Source organism: Numenius arquata, chromosome 6, assembly GCF_964106895.1.
Source record: "Numenius arquata chromosome 6, bNumArq3.hap1.1, whole genome shotgun sequence".
Taxonomy (NCBI): domain Eukaryota; kingdom Metazoa; phylum Chordata; class Aves; order Charadriiformes; family Scolopacidae; genus Numenius; species Numenius arquata.
Window position 1 is genome coordinate 33,269,174 of NC_133581.1, and position 14,648 is coordinate 33,283,821.

The 14,648-nt window shown below is 35.9% G+C and overlaps 1 protein-coding gene across 1 annotated transcript in view; it reads right to left on the reverse strand.

Moving 5' to 3' along the window:
- Positions 1-466: 466 nt before the first annotated feature.
- PPM1A (protein phosphatase, Mg2+/Mn2+ dependent 1A) overlaps positions 467-14,648 on the reverse strand; it is a 31,461-nt gene continuing 17,279 nt past the window's right edge. Inside the window, exons 3-6 of the mRNA XM_074150050.1 lie at positions 13,484-13,601; positions 8,389-8,497; positions 5,754-5,811; positions 467-3,458 (exon numbers count right to left, since the gene is read on the reverse strand). Of these exons, the coding sequence (XP_074006151.1) occupies positions 3,429-3,458; positions 5,754-5,811; positions 8,389-8,497; positions 13,484-13,601 (315 nt within the window). The 3' untranslated portion in view covers positions 467-3,428. The remainder of the gene's footprint in view (positions 3,459-5,753; positions 5,812-8,388; positions 8,498-13,483; positions 13,602-14,648) is intronic.

A 14,648-nucleotide genomic window follows, 5' to 3' on the forward strand; every position in this document is an offset into this window, starting at 1 on the left:
TATGTAGATATTAAAATTATTAGCTTTGGCACCTGCATGAACGATCAAGGTAAGCACTATCATCACTCATCTGCTGCTTAATATTCATCAGCCATCTTGCTGGTATGACACAACCCAGGATTACCACCATCCAGCATAGTTTAAGGACGAGGAGATGAAATTTCTGTCTCCGATTCTGACTTCTACTGGAAGATGAACGATGGCCGTGCATCAAGGTCTTTCTGGTGCTGCTCCCTGGCGAGGTAGGACCAGGCCAGCTGAAAGGGACCTGCAGGCTTCTGCCCCACCACGTGTACCGGGGACCCTACTGGTACAATGGATTTACAAAGCCTTGCAAATCTAGAAGCCTATTTAATGTAATTGCATTTAGTTAAATCCAACATTGGTTTTAAAAAACATTTTAGGAGCCTCTGTCTTGAACATATTTCAATGCTGAATTAGTGAGGATTATTTGGAACAGTTGTTTATAAAGCAGTACATGTATTCTCCCAGAATGATCAGTGAAACATTTAATCTGACTATAACAAAACTCACAGAAACCGAAGGCAGTGAAGCTCTCAAACGTAGAAGAGAAACAAAGGTGCATGGCACACGAAGCAAAGGAGCTTTACAAATCTTATTTCCTTTTAAAAACAAGCAAATTGGGACTGTCCTATTTGAACATGTATTTAAAAATACATCTTTTAACATCGCACAATTCTGATGTTTGTCACACATGAATCTTTTTCCAAGAAGGAAATAAATAGCACACAATACTTTAAAAAAAAAAAAAAATAAAAATTGCTGCCTTGCCCCTGAGGTGCTAATGTTTTTAGCATTTTAAAAAAAAGTTTCTGGTACAAGAAGTAGATGCACAAAGGTGCAAAAGTGCCTTTTTCTTTTCAGAGCAGTGAAAAGTACAGCTTGCCTTTTTTCTAGGATGCTTTATATACTTAATTTGTATTTTTTTTAAAATCAAAATCTGTATCTAAAATGGCAGTGTTTATGCATACATAATAGATTCAGTGCTCTGACCTCATCGAAATGCTGATCATAGGCGGGAGAGAGAAAGGCCTGAAACGGGCTTTCTTCTGCTACCCTCAAACCTAGTTACATTGCCTGTAGCAACAGCAGAATTATTTTCTTTCTGACCTTTAGGAGACCTCATAAGAAGAGGCTTCAAATACACCATTTGTCACTGAGACAGTTTAAGCGATTATGGTTTGAAGTATGGCTTTCCACACCACAGTTTTGCTTGCAATTTTTAAAGTTTAAAACTCACAAGGTTCCACAGTCCAGTTCAAGGTTTTGCAGTTTCCAAAACTAAACTTTAGTCTCTATGAAAAAGGACAGAACTTTACCTGCTTCATCCTAAATTAGGTTTATCTTTTTGCACTAATACACCGTGTATTATTAAATATGCCTGTTAATTAGGTGCCTGTGAAGCTATAACTTAACATTATTATAGTTTTGCACTCTACAACAAAATTAGACATTTTAAGCATTTATTCATAGGTAGGTAAGGAACTGGTTCTTTAAGCAAAAATTGCTATAAATTTATAAATACAAATAGTGCTTATGTTTTCTTCATTCATGCTTGAACAGATTACAAACTGAATACAAAGAAGTTACGTATAAGCACCCCACATAGACAAGAGGGATAGAAGAAAAGTTTGCTGGTATATACTATACGTAGTTCCAAGACACTATAAGTTACTTTTTCACTGTTCAGTGCTCCCTAACTCTGCATTAGTTTTAAGGCTATATATACAAATATGTATATTTCAAAGTTAGGGAAAGACAAATATAGCAAAATGCATTGTACTACATTTTCCTATCAAAAACTAATTATACACCAAGTTTTAATTCTGTTTAACTGCAGTAAATGTTACAATCTACTTGTTTTACTGATTTTCTTTTGGGGAATCTGCCTACTAAATGAGTAAACTACATATTACAATATTCTCAACCAAAAAGACAATACAAGGTGCACAAAACAGCAGTTCTGCAAACACAACTGACTTGAAAACTGAATTTTTGTATGCTCAATGGGAAAAAGCTAAGCTTAAATCAAATTAGATTATCTTATAAAATTTTAAATTAGAATTTTAAACAACGAACAGCTAAATATTGTCAACATGCTATATCTCAAATCACAAGTACTGTTTAACCACTAGTCTTTCATTCTACACAAGTGCGTCAATTAAAAAACACACACCATAAAATGTTAAAGATTGTCAGGCTTTGACAAATGTATTTTTATCAAACAGTAGGCAAATTCAAACCAATGCACACCTTCAACGGGGAGGAAAAAAAAAAAAACCCACCACCAAAAAGCCTGACAAAACTCACACTTGTAAAAAATAGGGTAATGGATTAATTCCACATCATCCTCTAGCATATGGCTATGTCTTGAGCAATAATCAAAATCCTTCCCATCTTAAAAATGGGCTACCAATTCATAAAAATATTCTTCCACAAGTAAAATATCATTTACAATGGCTCTGACATTTTAAAAGGCAGGAAAAAAGGAATTACACATGTATGGATAAATTTCGTGTTTGTTAAATCAAGCTTTATTGATAAAATGGAATTCAAAGTATTTTACTTGGAACAGCGGCAGACCCAGCCAATCAGGATTGTAAAAATACTGCAGACTCCTACTGTATGTAGAAAGCTGCCTGTTCATGCTCAGTGATTAGTAGTAAGGGTTAATGAAAAAAGAGGTGCAAAGAATCAAGGCATTGTAATCCCAAGGTTTGTATGCCTATGGACACAATACTATTAATAGGGCATGATTTAACTCCCACTGAAGTCAAAATCAGAACTCCCTTTAACTCAATGTGAGAGTAGGAGTGCATCCAAGAAAACGATATACATTTGTTGAAGAATGTGCACTACTCTTAGCTATTTTTCCATTGCCAAGCAAATTCACACACTGTAATTTCTGGTAAATTGCCCACAAGTTCAGCTTTCATATATAACAAAAAATTATCTTTACAGTTTTGTGCACCTCTTAAGCACCTAGCTGGCTAGGCTGCTGCTCCTTGCAATCCAAAATCACAACATGAATTTAAAGGGATATATACTGTAGCATCACACAAGCCAAACGTTTCTTCTAACCTTTATAGTGATTTAAAGCAGTTCATAATTAAATATGAGCGGTTTGTACAGAGACAATTGCACTTTACAAAAACAAAATCATACAACATAAATTGCTGGAATCTGATTTACAACATGAATTATGGTTTGAAATCACGTTTACAGAAGTCTGTTTTACAAAAAAGATCAGTTCCTGGGCTACATGTCGTACTGCTGTAGTCACTCTCACCAACACATATTCCCTTCCTTAATTAAGGTTGAGGATGGATGTTAAGAAGGGTCACTGAGGTTGGGCTGCACCTCCATTGGAAGGATGAAACGTGAACTCCACAGCTAGATGAGCAGTTTCACCACATATCATCAGTTGAGGCAGAGTCCTTAAAGAAAAAAGAAGGAACCCTTTAAAGTCTGGAGTGCCCATAGTTACAGCAGTTTCTTGATAATCCAGACCAAAAAGGGTAAAGACTTAAATCGTTTTAGGAGTCTCGTTTCTCTCCCCTTTCAGAAACAGCGTTTAAGAAGTATCCAAAAACCACATACGCTTAATTAGTATATTAGTATCAAGACATTTCAAAATCCCACCAAGCGTTTATAATAGCCTTATCAATCCTCAAAATGCTACCCTAGGAACATTACTCAAAAACATTCCCAGAGTACACACTTTCTACACAGGTGTGTTAAAAGAGCAGGATTTGCTTCATGCCATTTGTTATTATCATTACCATCTTTTGTGTTTTCAGCCCCCTCTCACTGCACAGGAAGATACAGTCATCAACTGACACCCTGTTATAATTCAGATCAATTTAAACACTTATAATTTAAGGTTAGAGAAGTGTAGTTTGGGCAACTGCAGGAAATCCTAATTTTGGATGGTAATAAAACTGCAAGGAGAAAAAAAACCCAACGTATCGAAGGAAAAAACTGGAAGCAGAGACATGCTGTGCTCTAAATCATAACCATATGGCCTCACTACATGGCATTACACCCATGCAGGCAATACCTGAGTACCCCTAAAATTTGGTCCCATTTAGGCCCACAGGCAAGAGTGGATTTTGTGTAAGTAACTACTACACCCCTGAAAAATGTTTAACCGATTCCTGCTATCGGTTAAAAAAAAAATATCTTAGTACAAATCAAATATTTAATTCTAATAAGTGTTTTTCAATCCATTTGCCTTTGTGGTATGTCTGCTTCCTTCTCCCTTGCTTAGATTGTTCTACCTTCAGCCTTCTCTACCTCCCTCATCAGTTGGGCACATAACACCTCAACTAAGAAGTGGGACCACAGCTTGGTAGCTGAGCAACAGCTAACTGAGCAGGACAGGCATCAGAGCAAACTGCTTTCGTACAGCAATCTTGGGTTGTTTCACATTACCTGCTACCTTCCCCTAGTAATTAAGGGCCATGATGGGCTTTAACAACAGTGCATGCTGGTGCTTCCAAAGCTATACTTACTTCGCTATCATTACTAAGACAGCAGGAAGTAGAAATATTACTCCTCTCTAAAAGCACTGCCTTACTTATTCCTTCAAGAGAGAAGCAGCTAATTAAATCTCCAGCAATGCCACATATGACAATTTCTTAGTACTGAAGTCCTGCACCATTCATTCGAACTTGCACGCAGAATTCATTACAAACCATAAAGAACAGTTGGTGTGGAGGTGTAGTAAAAAAAAAAAAAACAAAAAAAACCCCACAAAAACACATCAACCAACAAAAATCACTAAAATTACCCTTTGCAAAAGTACCACCTCCAGTTTTTTCTTCGACACCAGAAGTAGCAAAGGAGAGCAATTATATGAAAGACCAAAATGGTTGCGTTTGTTTCAAGCAGTACTGAGTAAAAACACGGGAGCTGCATGCCAACTATTCAGTAGGCAAATTTCTGTATCCAAGTTGCCAACATCATCACAAAACAAGGAAGTCTGTCTACTGTAAATTTGTAGGACAGTAACAGAATGCAGAATGTATTTTGAAGGTAAAGTGTCCTCTTTCAGCCACTATTTAGGAATTATTATTTTAAAGATAGATATGAGAACTGCACCCAGTTGTAAAGCCAACACACAATTCTTTATGTCTAGATGCATTTCACTTCTGCCACATCTAAGCATGTAAGTAGTTTTTGCTAGTAGGTAAAGGATCAATTGAATTACTTCATAAAGTATAGCACTTTCAGCGACAGAACATTGTTTCTAGTGATCTAACTGCAATTGGGATTACGGTTCGTATTTTAGAGTTTTGGGGTTTTTTTCCCCACAGTGGATTCATGTCATTTTGATCGCTGACATACAAGAACCTTAACTGTATGCTTGCCGAAAGATGCGCTATGCTTAAGAATAAATGTACTTACACAGTCCATTTGGAAAATTAATATATCCTTAAAGCTGATTAATGACTCTTTGCACCATTTGGCAGGAAAGCATTTAGAAATCCAGGCAGGATTCAAATAATGAAATTCCAGAGAACAAATGAACCAACCATACTGGAGTTTTGAGACTATGATCAGCAGAACGCAGCAGAAAACATTTACCAAGCATAGTCCAAAGCACACAACATTACTATTGCTTCTTTGGGTAAAGGGGTCCTTTAACAAGAACTAGAAATACATTTCTTTACAAAAACGCTAAAATAATTGGGGTGGGGGAAAGATAATGTAAAAGAAAAGATACTTACAGTATCATCGTTCCTGTAGGGGTTCAGTCTGTTATAAACTGCTTCAATCACACTCCGTCTAGAGCAAAAGAAAACCCACAAGATTTTAAGGTTGCGTCTCCGTTTTCTTAAAGTAAAATTCCCAAAGTACAAATTTAATTTAAAATACAAGCTTTTAAAAAAGGTTTCAGATTCACAGGGTCAAGTTTACTGCAAGTTAGCACTAAGTGTCATTAAACACTGAACACAGCTACCATACCCTTTAAAACCTTTAGGTTCCAGAAAAAGAAGGCTGAGTACCACTCGGAGCTCAGCAGGAGAAGAGCATGAAGTGACACTCAGTCGAGGCTACGACACTGCCTGGTGTTATGTCTCTTGACTTTGAAAAAGGGCGAGGAAACTTGAAGGACATTGAATGTCCTGGTCATTTGTGTATCTGATGACTGCTGCAGTAGTACTGCATGTATTATGGCACTTTCATAGGAGAATAGTGGAGGTTTTTTTTTATTTTCTGGATGCACATAAATTGCATTCGGAAGCACATTTTTGTTCATGTTACATTCTGAAATGTACTTTCCAGGTGCAAACCTGGAAAAATAATTCCTGGAGCAATATTATTTTACAATAAAGTGTCCAATACTGTCCTCCAACTTTTCTCAAAAAAATTATAAACTGCAAATAGCAGTTCTATGTATTGTAGCTAAGAATTTTGCCTGGTAAAAAGTATTAAAAGAATTAATTTAAGCCTCTTGACACTTTCCTCCTTAAAAAAAAAAAAAAATGCTTAACGTATTTAAGATAGCTTGTAATTAACTTTCATCTTGGAATTCTTGGCTTCTCTAATATTGATAGAAACATAAAACATTGATAGGAAATATACTGATAAAATATTAATAGAAAAATTGTAAACAACAGGTAATTGAGCATTACCATTAACAACAGGTAATTGAGCAACTTTTTTTTTTTTAAACACAGGGTGAAAAGGTTTAAAGCACAGGGTGAAAAGGTTTTCTTGAAAACTGATATTCAAAAAAAACCCTACATGAGGCTGAAGGAAGAGGAAGCCTTTGCCTTACCCAGAATATAAGGAAACAACTTTGAAGGGGGAGCAGGAAGGAAAGTGGGGAGTAAAAGACAGGAATTATGGATTTTTATGGACTTTAAAAGCAACTTTCTTCCAGATCCCTTTCTGCAGAACCAACCACGATACAAAACAAACTTCAAAGAACAACCTTTTAACTGCCCATGAATGCATGCAGAGCAACCACAAAGGAGTGCATCAGAAGAAAAAAAGCAGATGATAGGCTTTATAATAATCCCATAACACTGAAAAGTCAGGAACTACCATGCAGCAGTACAAACATAGTGAATGGTTATAGGGCATGGAAGAAGAGGCTGAATTTAAAGCAATAAAACCAAGCAATTACACACAAAGTACATTGCACATACGAAATGGAAAGCCTCCTTTATCTTTCAAGAAATAGGTATCTTTGATTCTAAATAAAGGCAGGTTTCTTGAAAAGCAGTATTTTCCTTCCAAACTGGCAGTAGTGCTTTGAGTTATGCTAACGTCCAATTAAATCCATACTTCTATCAATCCCTATTCAAACTAGCATCACTAAGACACAAAATCCCATGGAAGTCGGTCATTTCAGCACTTCCTCACAACCATGATGCTATTGCTAGCCAAAGGAGACGGAGAAAATCAATTTGTATGCCATATTTCATGGGTAACTGGCTCATCTGTCATGAAGTCATTACTTCATGACTGCAGCAACGCATCCTAAATAGGTGCTGCTATTTTTTATAAAATTGCCACATCATCTTTTCAAGTCAAACAGTTCAAATAAGAACAATTGTGTTTTGTAGAAGTCATCTTTAAAGTTCAGTTATCATTTATTCAATTACATACCTAGAGTCTTCATGTTGTGGTGTAACAATACAAAGATCATACTCTAAAGGGTTAAAAATACAGTCCCATACTGTATGTGCCCAATCCATTTTAACAATCCTTTGATCCAAAAAGCACTTGGTTTGGTGTGCCAACCAGATAAGTACATTGCTTCCTTAAAGACTGAGCACCTATTTGAGAAGTCACAGAGCATCAATATTGAGCTCTTCAAGGACAAAGCCAGCCTATATAGAGGTGTAAATTTAACTTCCCACTTTCCTTGATAGACTTCTATCTAGTTTTCTGATCTGTCACAAGCAGAAAGATACAAAACAAACTTTTAAGCAATTACAACATTGCTTTAGCTACAGAGAAGAAAGCTGCAAAGCAAAACATCATATCCATATCACTTGTCAAAGTGTAGAACTAATAAAGTCAGTGCATTATTTTTGCATCTTCAAATGTAACCTCCCACCCAGAAAACCCAGTTAATTACAGAAAACAGACACACTCAGGCCACCCTTAAAAACATCCTCAGTCCTTCCCAAAACTATAGTTTGGCATTTAATTTTAGTAGTGATTCACAGTTAACTCGGTTATTATGCTTGTCCTTTTCATTCTGAACAACCCAGTAATAAAAACTGGAGAGCAGATCATCACCTTTTGTATGGTACCCTTCTTCCCTCCCCCCACTTTTAAGAGTGGCCTTACAGTTAAGTTTTGATTTAAACAAAAACCCCCACATTTACATCGATGTGAACTCACTTGCTTGCCAGTTCACCCCCCGGCGGGAGGTTTGGGATGCTCTCAGTTGCTAACGTACGCATCACGTGGACTAAGTCTGGGACTCCTTCACCCTGCTTCTTTATGATCTCTGGGAATCAGAAGTACTTTTTTTGTAAGTGCAGTCCAAATTTAAAAGATTGAAACACTCAGTTTTATAAAAAGGCAGCTTAACCTCTGTTAATACATATTTAAAAAAAAAAATATGACAGACCACATTCAACATGGTAACTGTTATCTTCGGTTCCTTAAGAAAAAGAACCTGTAACAGATTTGACAAAGATATACTGCTGTTAACATGCACACTGGTTTTAGAGATACACAGCTACCTAATAGGAGTGGGGAAAAAAAACCTTTAATGGCTTTCACACTATATATTAGATATAATAGACGATGGAATATCTTCCGAACAAAATGCCCTGGGCATGAGGCAGATATTAACATCAGCTTTATCACTGCAACAGAAGATAAAAGATTATTGCCATCATAGAAAGCATAATATTTTCAAGAAACAAAAGGTCAGACATATTAAAAATAACCCACATGGCCGTATGCATATTAGCCAATACTTGCACCTTACTGCATTATAGCAACATGCAAATTTTAAGAACTATTACACACAAATTAAAAAGCCATGGACATCACATCTAAGAGACAGGTTCCACCCTCAGTCACTCAGGGGATATGTGAATATTGGGCAGTTAAAGCTGATCCACTCCAACTTCTGGATGAAGAGAATCTGTACCGTAACCACAGACACATTTTCTAAGAAATCAATTCTTTGACTTATTCTTAGGCTTGGTTTTGTTTATTTTTTTTTCCCCCAAGTTGTAAGCACACAATTTTATTTGACCTCAGGAGATTTCACACCATACCACCTCTGAAGAGTCACCCTTTAAATAGGAATTTTATGAAATTTGAAGAACAAGCACATTTTAAAAAATGCATCTTATTGGTTTGTCTGTAAACATGAGCTCTTAGAAATGATATGAGATATGAATTATTAAGATTTGGTGCTGTTGATCTTCAAGTGAATACTGCACCACACATGCAATAATGTGTATCTATGTGCATGTATGCACACACACTATTCTTGATGTAATAAAGCATTTACACAGATTGGAAAGTAGTTGGAATTCATCGATGCCACTTTTGAAAAAAATACTCTGCCGTTCAGTTTTTGCCCTAAATGGTAATTCCAGAAGAGAAACCAAGCTTCCATTTTATCATTTAATTAGTCAGATATGGCACATTAAAAGCTTTTAAAACCAGCATGTATCCAGTCCTTTTTAGTTAAAAAAATTAAAAACAACAATTGTGAATTACTTCTTGTGCATGTTATGTTTTTTCAGGACTGTGTGTGTTTACAAAAGCATCAGCTCTATTTTGCAGTGAGGCTGTGTAAATTATTTGCAAGGTAGAGTGGAAACACTGTCTAGCCCTCAACCAGTGTCAAACTCTGCAACATAAAGCTTTAAGCTGTTTACTTCAAAACCTACATTTTAAATATGACACCACATACCACAGACACCTCAAAAAACCCTTGCCATTTCCTCAAAATCTATAGCCAAGATACATTTTACCATCTACTATTTAGCAAATAAATAATCTAACACTCTTAAATCTGAATAAGAAGCAAAGATCTCGGATTTGGTTTGCCAAGTTCCTTTATTGTGCAATTTTGAACATCTAGTATATTCTACATTGTGCTAGTGCTAAAATTCTGCTGTACAAAAATAAGGAATTTATAGTTTACCTATACTACACAGTTTCACAACCTGTAACTGCAGTACATTTAACATACAGTCTCCACTAGAGGAATACATTTATATTTTGATAAAACTATAGATACAGACTGAATGTACACTGAAGACACAACAAATGGAGTCGGTCTGCTAGCTGTGTTTAATTTATTGGAATTATCTTCTTTCAATACATCTTACAACCCTCCCCCCAACCGTTAATTTACTTTTAAACCTTCTACACATTTTCATGGCATCAAGTACTGGAAGAAAGTACTTACAACCCTAAAAAAAAAAAAAAAAGGATTCTAAACATATCTGCTTTCTCATATTCTGAATGGGATTTCCACACAAAGTTTAAGAAAAAGCCAGAGCTTTGATTTTGCGAAAATATGGGGAAGACAACAGAACAGCTAGCTTGAAATTACTTCTCTCTATATAGGTATAAATATTGCAAGGATTATCTACTACAGAATGTTTTTATGTAAAAAAATGAGAACAGAAAAAAGCTTAGACAAGTTTCTTTTTAGAGTCAACACATCAATAACATATATTAGTGCAAATAATAGCAACGCATTTTGGTATGACTGATTAATTCTACCATGAAGTTCACATGATATTTTAGGAGTAACACTGATTTATTGCAAGTAATGGCACAAAGATGCTTCTCCACACTTGCTTCTTCCATTATCATTTATTGTGGCTCTGAATCTGCACCATGAACACATCAAATTTATAAAAGGAGAGTCCTAGGTGGCATGGTAAATAGAAAACTTTCTACGTTTTTTAAAAACCTGAATCACCTCTCCTTAATCAAGATGACCATTAATATTAAGCCCTATTTACTCTTAAAATTTGCACCACTACTTAACAGTATAAGGGTATACTCTGGGCTGAGGGAATAAAAGTACAACCAAAAAAAAATGCACATTAGTAAGCATCAAATCTCATTACTTGTTGGACTACGCTGAGTGCTGAAGTGCATAAAAGTACACAATATGCATTTTCACCAAGTTTCCATTTTAATCAACTTTTAACTTTAAATTGACATTACAGATTAGTAAAATCATTCTAGAAGTACCCTTTACATTTTCTAGTTCCTTCAGCTGAAGATTAGGCTTTTCAAGTTAAGCACTGTCATTCTTAAAGTATTCTAGGATAACAGCAAGATTATTCACTGTAGTGTTGAAAGTTTCAGGTGCTGTAACAGTTCTACCTTACTAGCCAATACTACATTACCCATTTACACCAGGAAACAACTGCACAAGAATTATTAAGTTCAACGTAACAAAGTTAATCAACTCCTGTTCTTGAAATTCTGCTCGAGTTCAGCCTCTCAACTTCCCTCATGAATAAGACCTAAAAGGTCATATTCTGCACACAGCTGATACAGATCACTGCTGGGTTGAATAGTGTTTACTACATATTCATTAATTTAAATAGTGTCTTTGTGCAACAATAGACAAAAGATTGAGGACAACTCTAAGAAAGATGCAAAAACCTTTCAGGGGACGTACAATGAATTTCCTCAAGTTGTTCAAACACCATCCCATTACGTTAGTATTAAAGTGCTTTATAACTACATAAAGAATCCTTCTACCTCTATGCAAGAATCACACTTCACTCATTCCTGAAATTTTGTACTTGTATAAATGCAAAGTACTAGCAGCCAAATTCACTGTATGTACCGTAACATGCAGTTCCAGTGTTTAGGTTCTTCATTTACAAAATGAAGCGTCTGTACAAAAATGTCAGCTTTCCTCACTGTAACATTCCTGGCATACAATGAGGCCAGCTGAATATGCAGCCTTAAATGGAACTTATTTTCATACTATAGGTCATGAGTTTGTCTGAACTCAGACAAAATATCTAAGATACGAAGGTAATACTTGCCCAAATTAAGAGAGCTAGCATGCTGTAAATTAATGTGTGAATTTACAGCATACTTGTTCTTCCCCAATTCTGTGAGTGGGCACACATAGTTAGCTCTTCAAACGCCTGGTGCAAAACTGCTCACCGCTTTGAAATGGAGAAAGCCACCTGACCCTTAACTCACACAGTGTTACCGTGCACTGGGATACTCCTGCTACACTGTCAAAAAGATTCACACTAATCCTTCAACTTCTCCTATTAGGCAAGTGTTAGATTAAGAGACAGAAATGTCTACCTGGACACTTGTTAAGAGGCAAAACAGACTTAGTTTGCCAAGACTCTGGGAATGAGGGCGATACTTTCTGAAGGAGCACCTACACAGGTAGTAAGTGCTTTAAAATTGCACATTAATTTGTCTGGACTCAGACTTTTCATTCTCTGTGAAATTTCTGATGCTGCACTGTTATCTTCAAACAAGTTAAGGAGGAGAAAAAGTGCATAATATATTCCTCTAACTTACTAATCACTGTTGTGAAGAATTCTGTGTATCGTGCCCTGTGTGCTATTAAGGATTCTTGGAGTATATATGCATAACTAGACTTGTAACATATGTATCTGGAGTGCACTTCAAAAATAGACTTAACCTATGCAAATAATGCATACAGCATGTCTTATATATCAGAAACAAACTCCAAACTGTAGTAATTTTTAAATACCAAAAGGCACTATAAATCCAATTTCAATGAGAAATCTTTTAAATCGATTTCAAATACCATTTTTAGTTAGGTGATCCAAAATGCCTAAGACTTGCAGTTTCAGTTTAAAGTTTAAGAATCCCAAAATACAAATTTAAAGCAAAATTTTGAAGTTATTATTATCAAAGTAAAATGAGCTCCCACCTTTTGTTCATCATGAATGCTTAAAGATTAGCTTTGATAAATTTCTGATGTACTTTTAAATAAGTAAATATATTAGCAGGTGCCTTAAAGATGACAGTAATCAAGCTGTAACCCTAGCATAATTGGATAATAAAATATTATGGCCAATTAAATTGTACATAACTATACAGAAAAGATGGCACTCAAATTACCCTCTTCACAGACATTTTGAAAGATATTCTGATTATTTAATGTAATTCCATATAACAGGAACCAGGATTTAGTGGTGGGAAGTTAGCGCTGTTAATGGACTCATGGAGAACATTGAGCCCAAATGAATTATTTCTCTGCCATCCTGAATAATTTTCAGGGCTATAGGCTGCTACACTTTCATAGCAGAATTTTTTCAGGACATAGAGCAGGACTGTCTGCCTTTTTCAGACACGTAAACAAGATGGCCAATGGCACTTGAAGGTCTACTAAAAAACCTGTTACACCTTAAAGAGTTTAGCTTTTGGAAGAGGAAGGGGAGGGCAAGGGGTCTGTTTAGAAACAAAGTTACTTATTTTTTTTTAAATGATCCACCTTCTACTCTGCTTTCCAGGTACTTGTCCAACTCTGCCTCTCTTTTCACCGCCTCTGGCGATACCTTTGGTGCATTCGGAAAACAGATCAATATCACACTCATGTTGTCACGACTTCCCTGGTGGAAAAGAAAAAATTACTTGAGAATGCATACACACCAGGCTAAATACACATCAAAGCATTTTACACACAAAACCAACATTTACTACTATGGATTAATATTATCATTAGCCTTAATTTCCCCCCGCCCCCTTACAGAATTCCACAAGTCTGCCCGTTCATTCAGTACCACTTGTAAGTCACTTTGTTCTTTACTCTTTCATGGTCTGAAGAACCATGGAGACAATTACAGACAGCCCATTGTCTTTTAAAAACTGACATTACTAATGAGTGATGCGTAACTACAAAGTTGTGTTCCATCTTAAGCACTATCCAATCATTTTGGGAAAACAGCTGGGTAAACAAAACCATTACTGCTTAAGAGCAGTAAGCAGGGAGGTGCTGAATTCAGACAGTGCTTCCACCTAAAATCACAGTTATTAGGTGGTTTTTTGCCTCCCTTTTCTTTCAAAACAAGAAGAATTGCAAGTGAGGGAATCTGTTGAAAGACCAGCTGGAAGGGGCTCAAGCCTTCACAAAAGCATTCTTCAAAATGGAAACATTTAGAGCTCCAACTAAATAGAACCCTAACACTTTAATATATTAAAATACAAACACATTCTGATTATGAAAAGTAACCGTTTAGTTTACTTTCAATACCCTTGTGTCTCTGGTCTACAAACATGTATCCATATGCTTAACTTTTAATGCCAATTAAATCCAGTGAAGTTAGCAAGATCATACAAGAGAATATAGGCATAGACAGTTGGCTATTGCAAAGATTACAACATCCACAAGCCACTGTTCCTATTCGTTTTCAGGATTACCAGACAAAATTGTAAACAAAAATATATGCATTATCAATCTGGCAAAGTACTGGAAAGCAATTACATTTTTCCAAAAGGGAAACAATGACCTTGTCAGCCATGTGGCAGGAATAGAGATTGGGTCTTGTCTCTTTATTATCAAAAATATTGGCTTTTTTTTTTTTTTTTCATTATGACTTATAGCTTGCCTTTGGAAAATTAAGTGTCAAGTTATAAAACTCAATACTTCAAACCTCTTC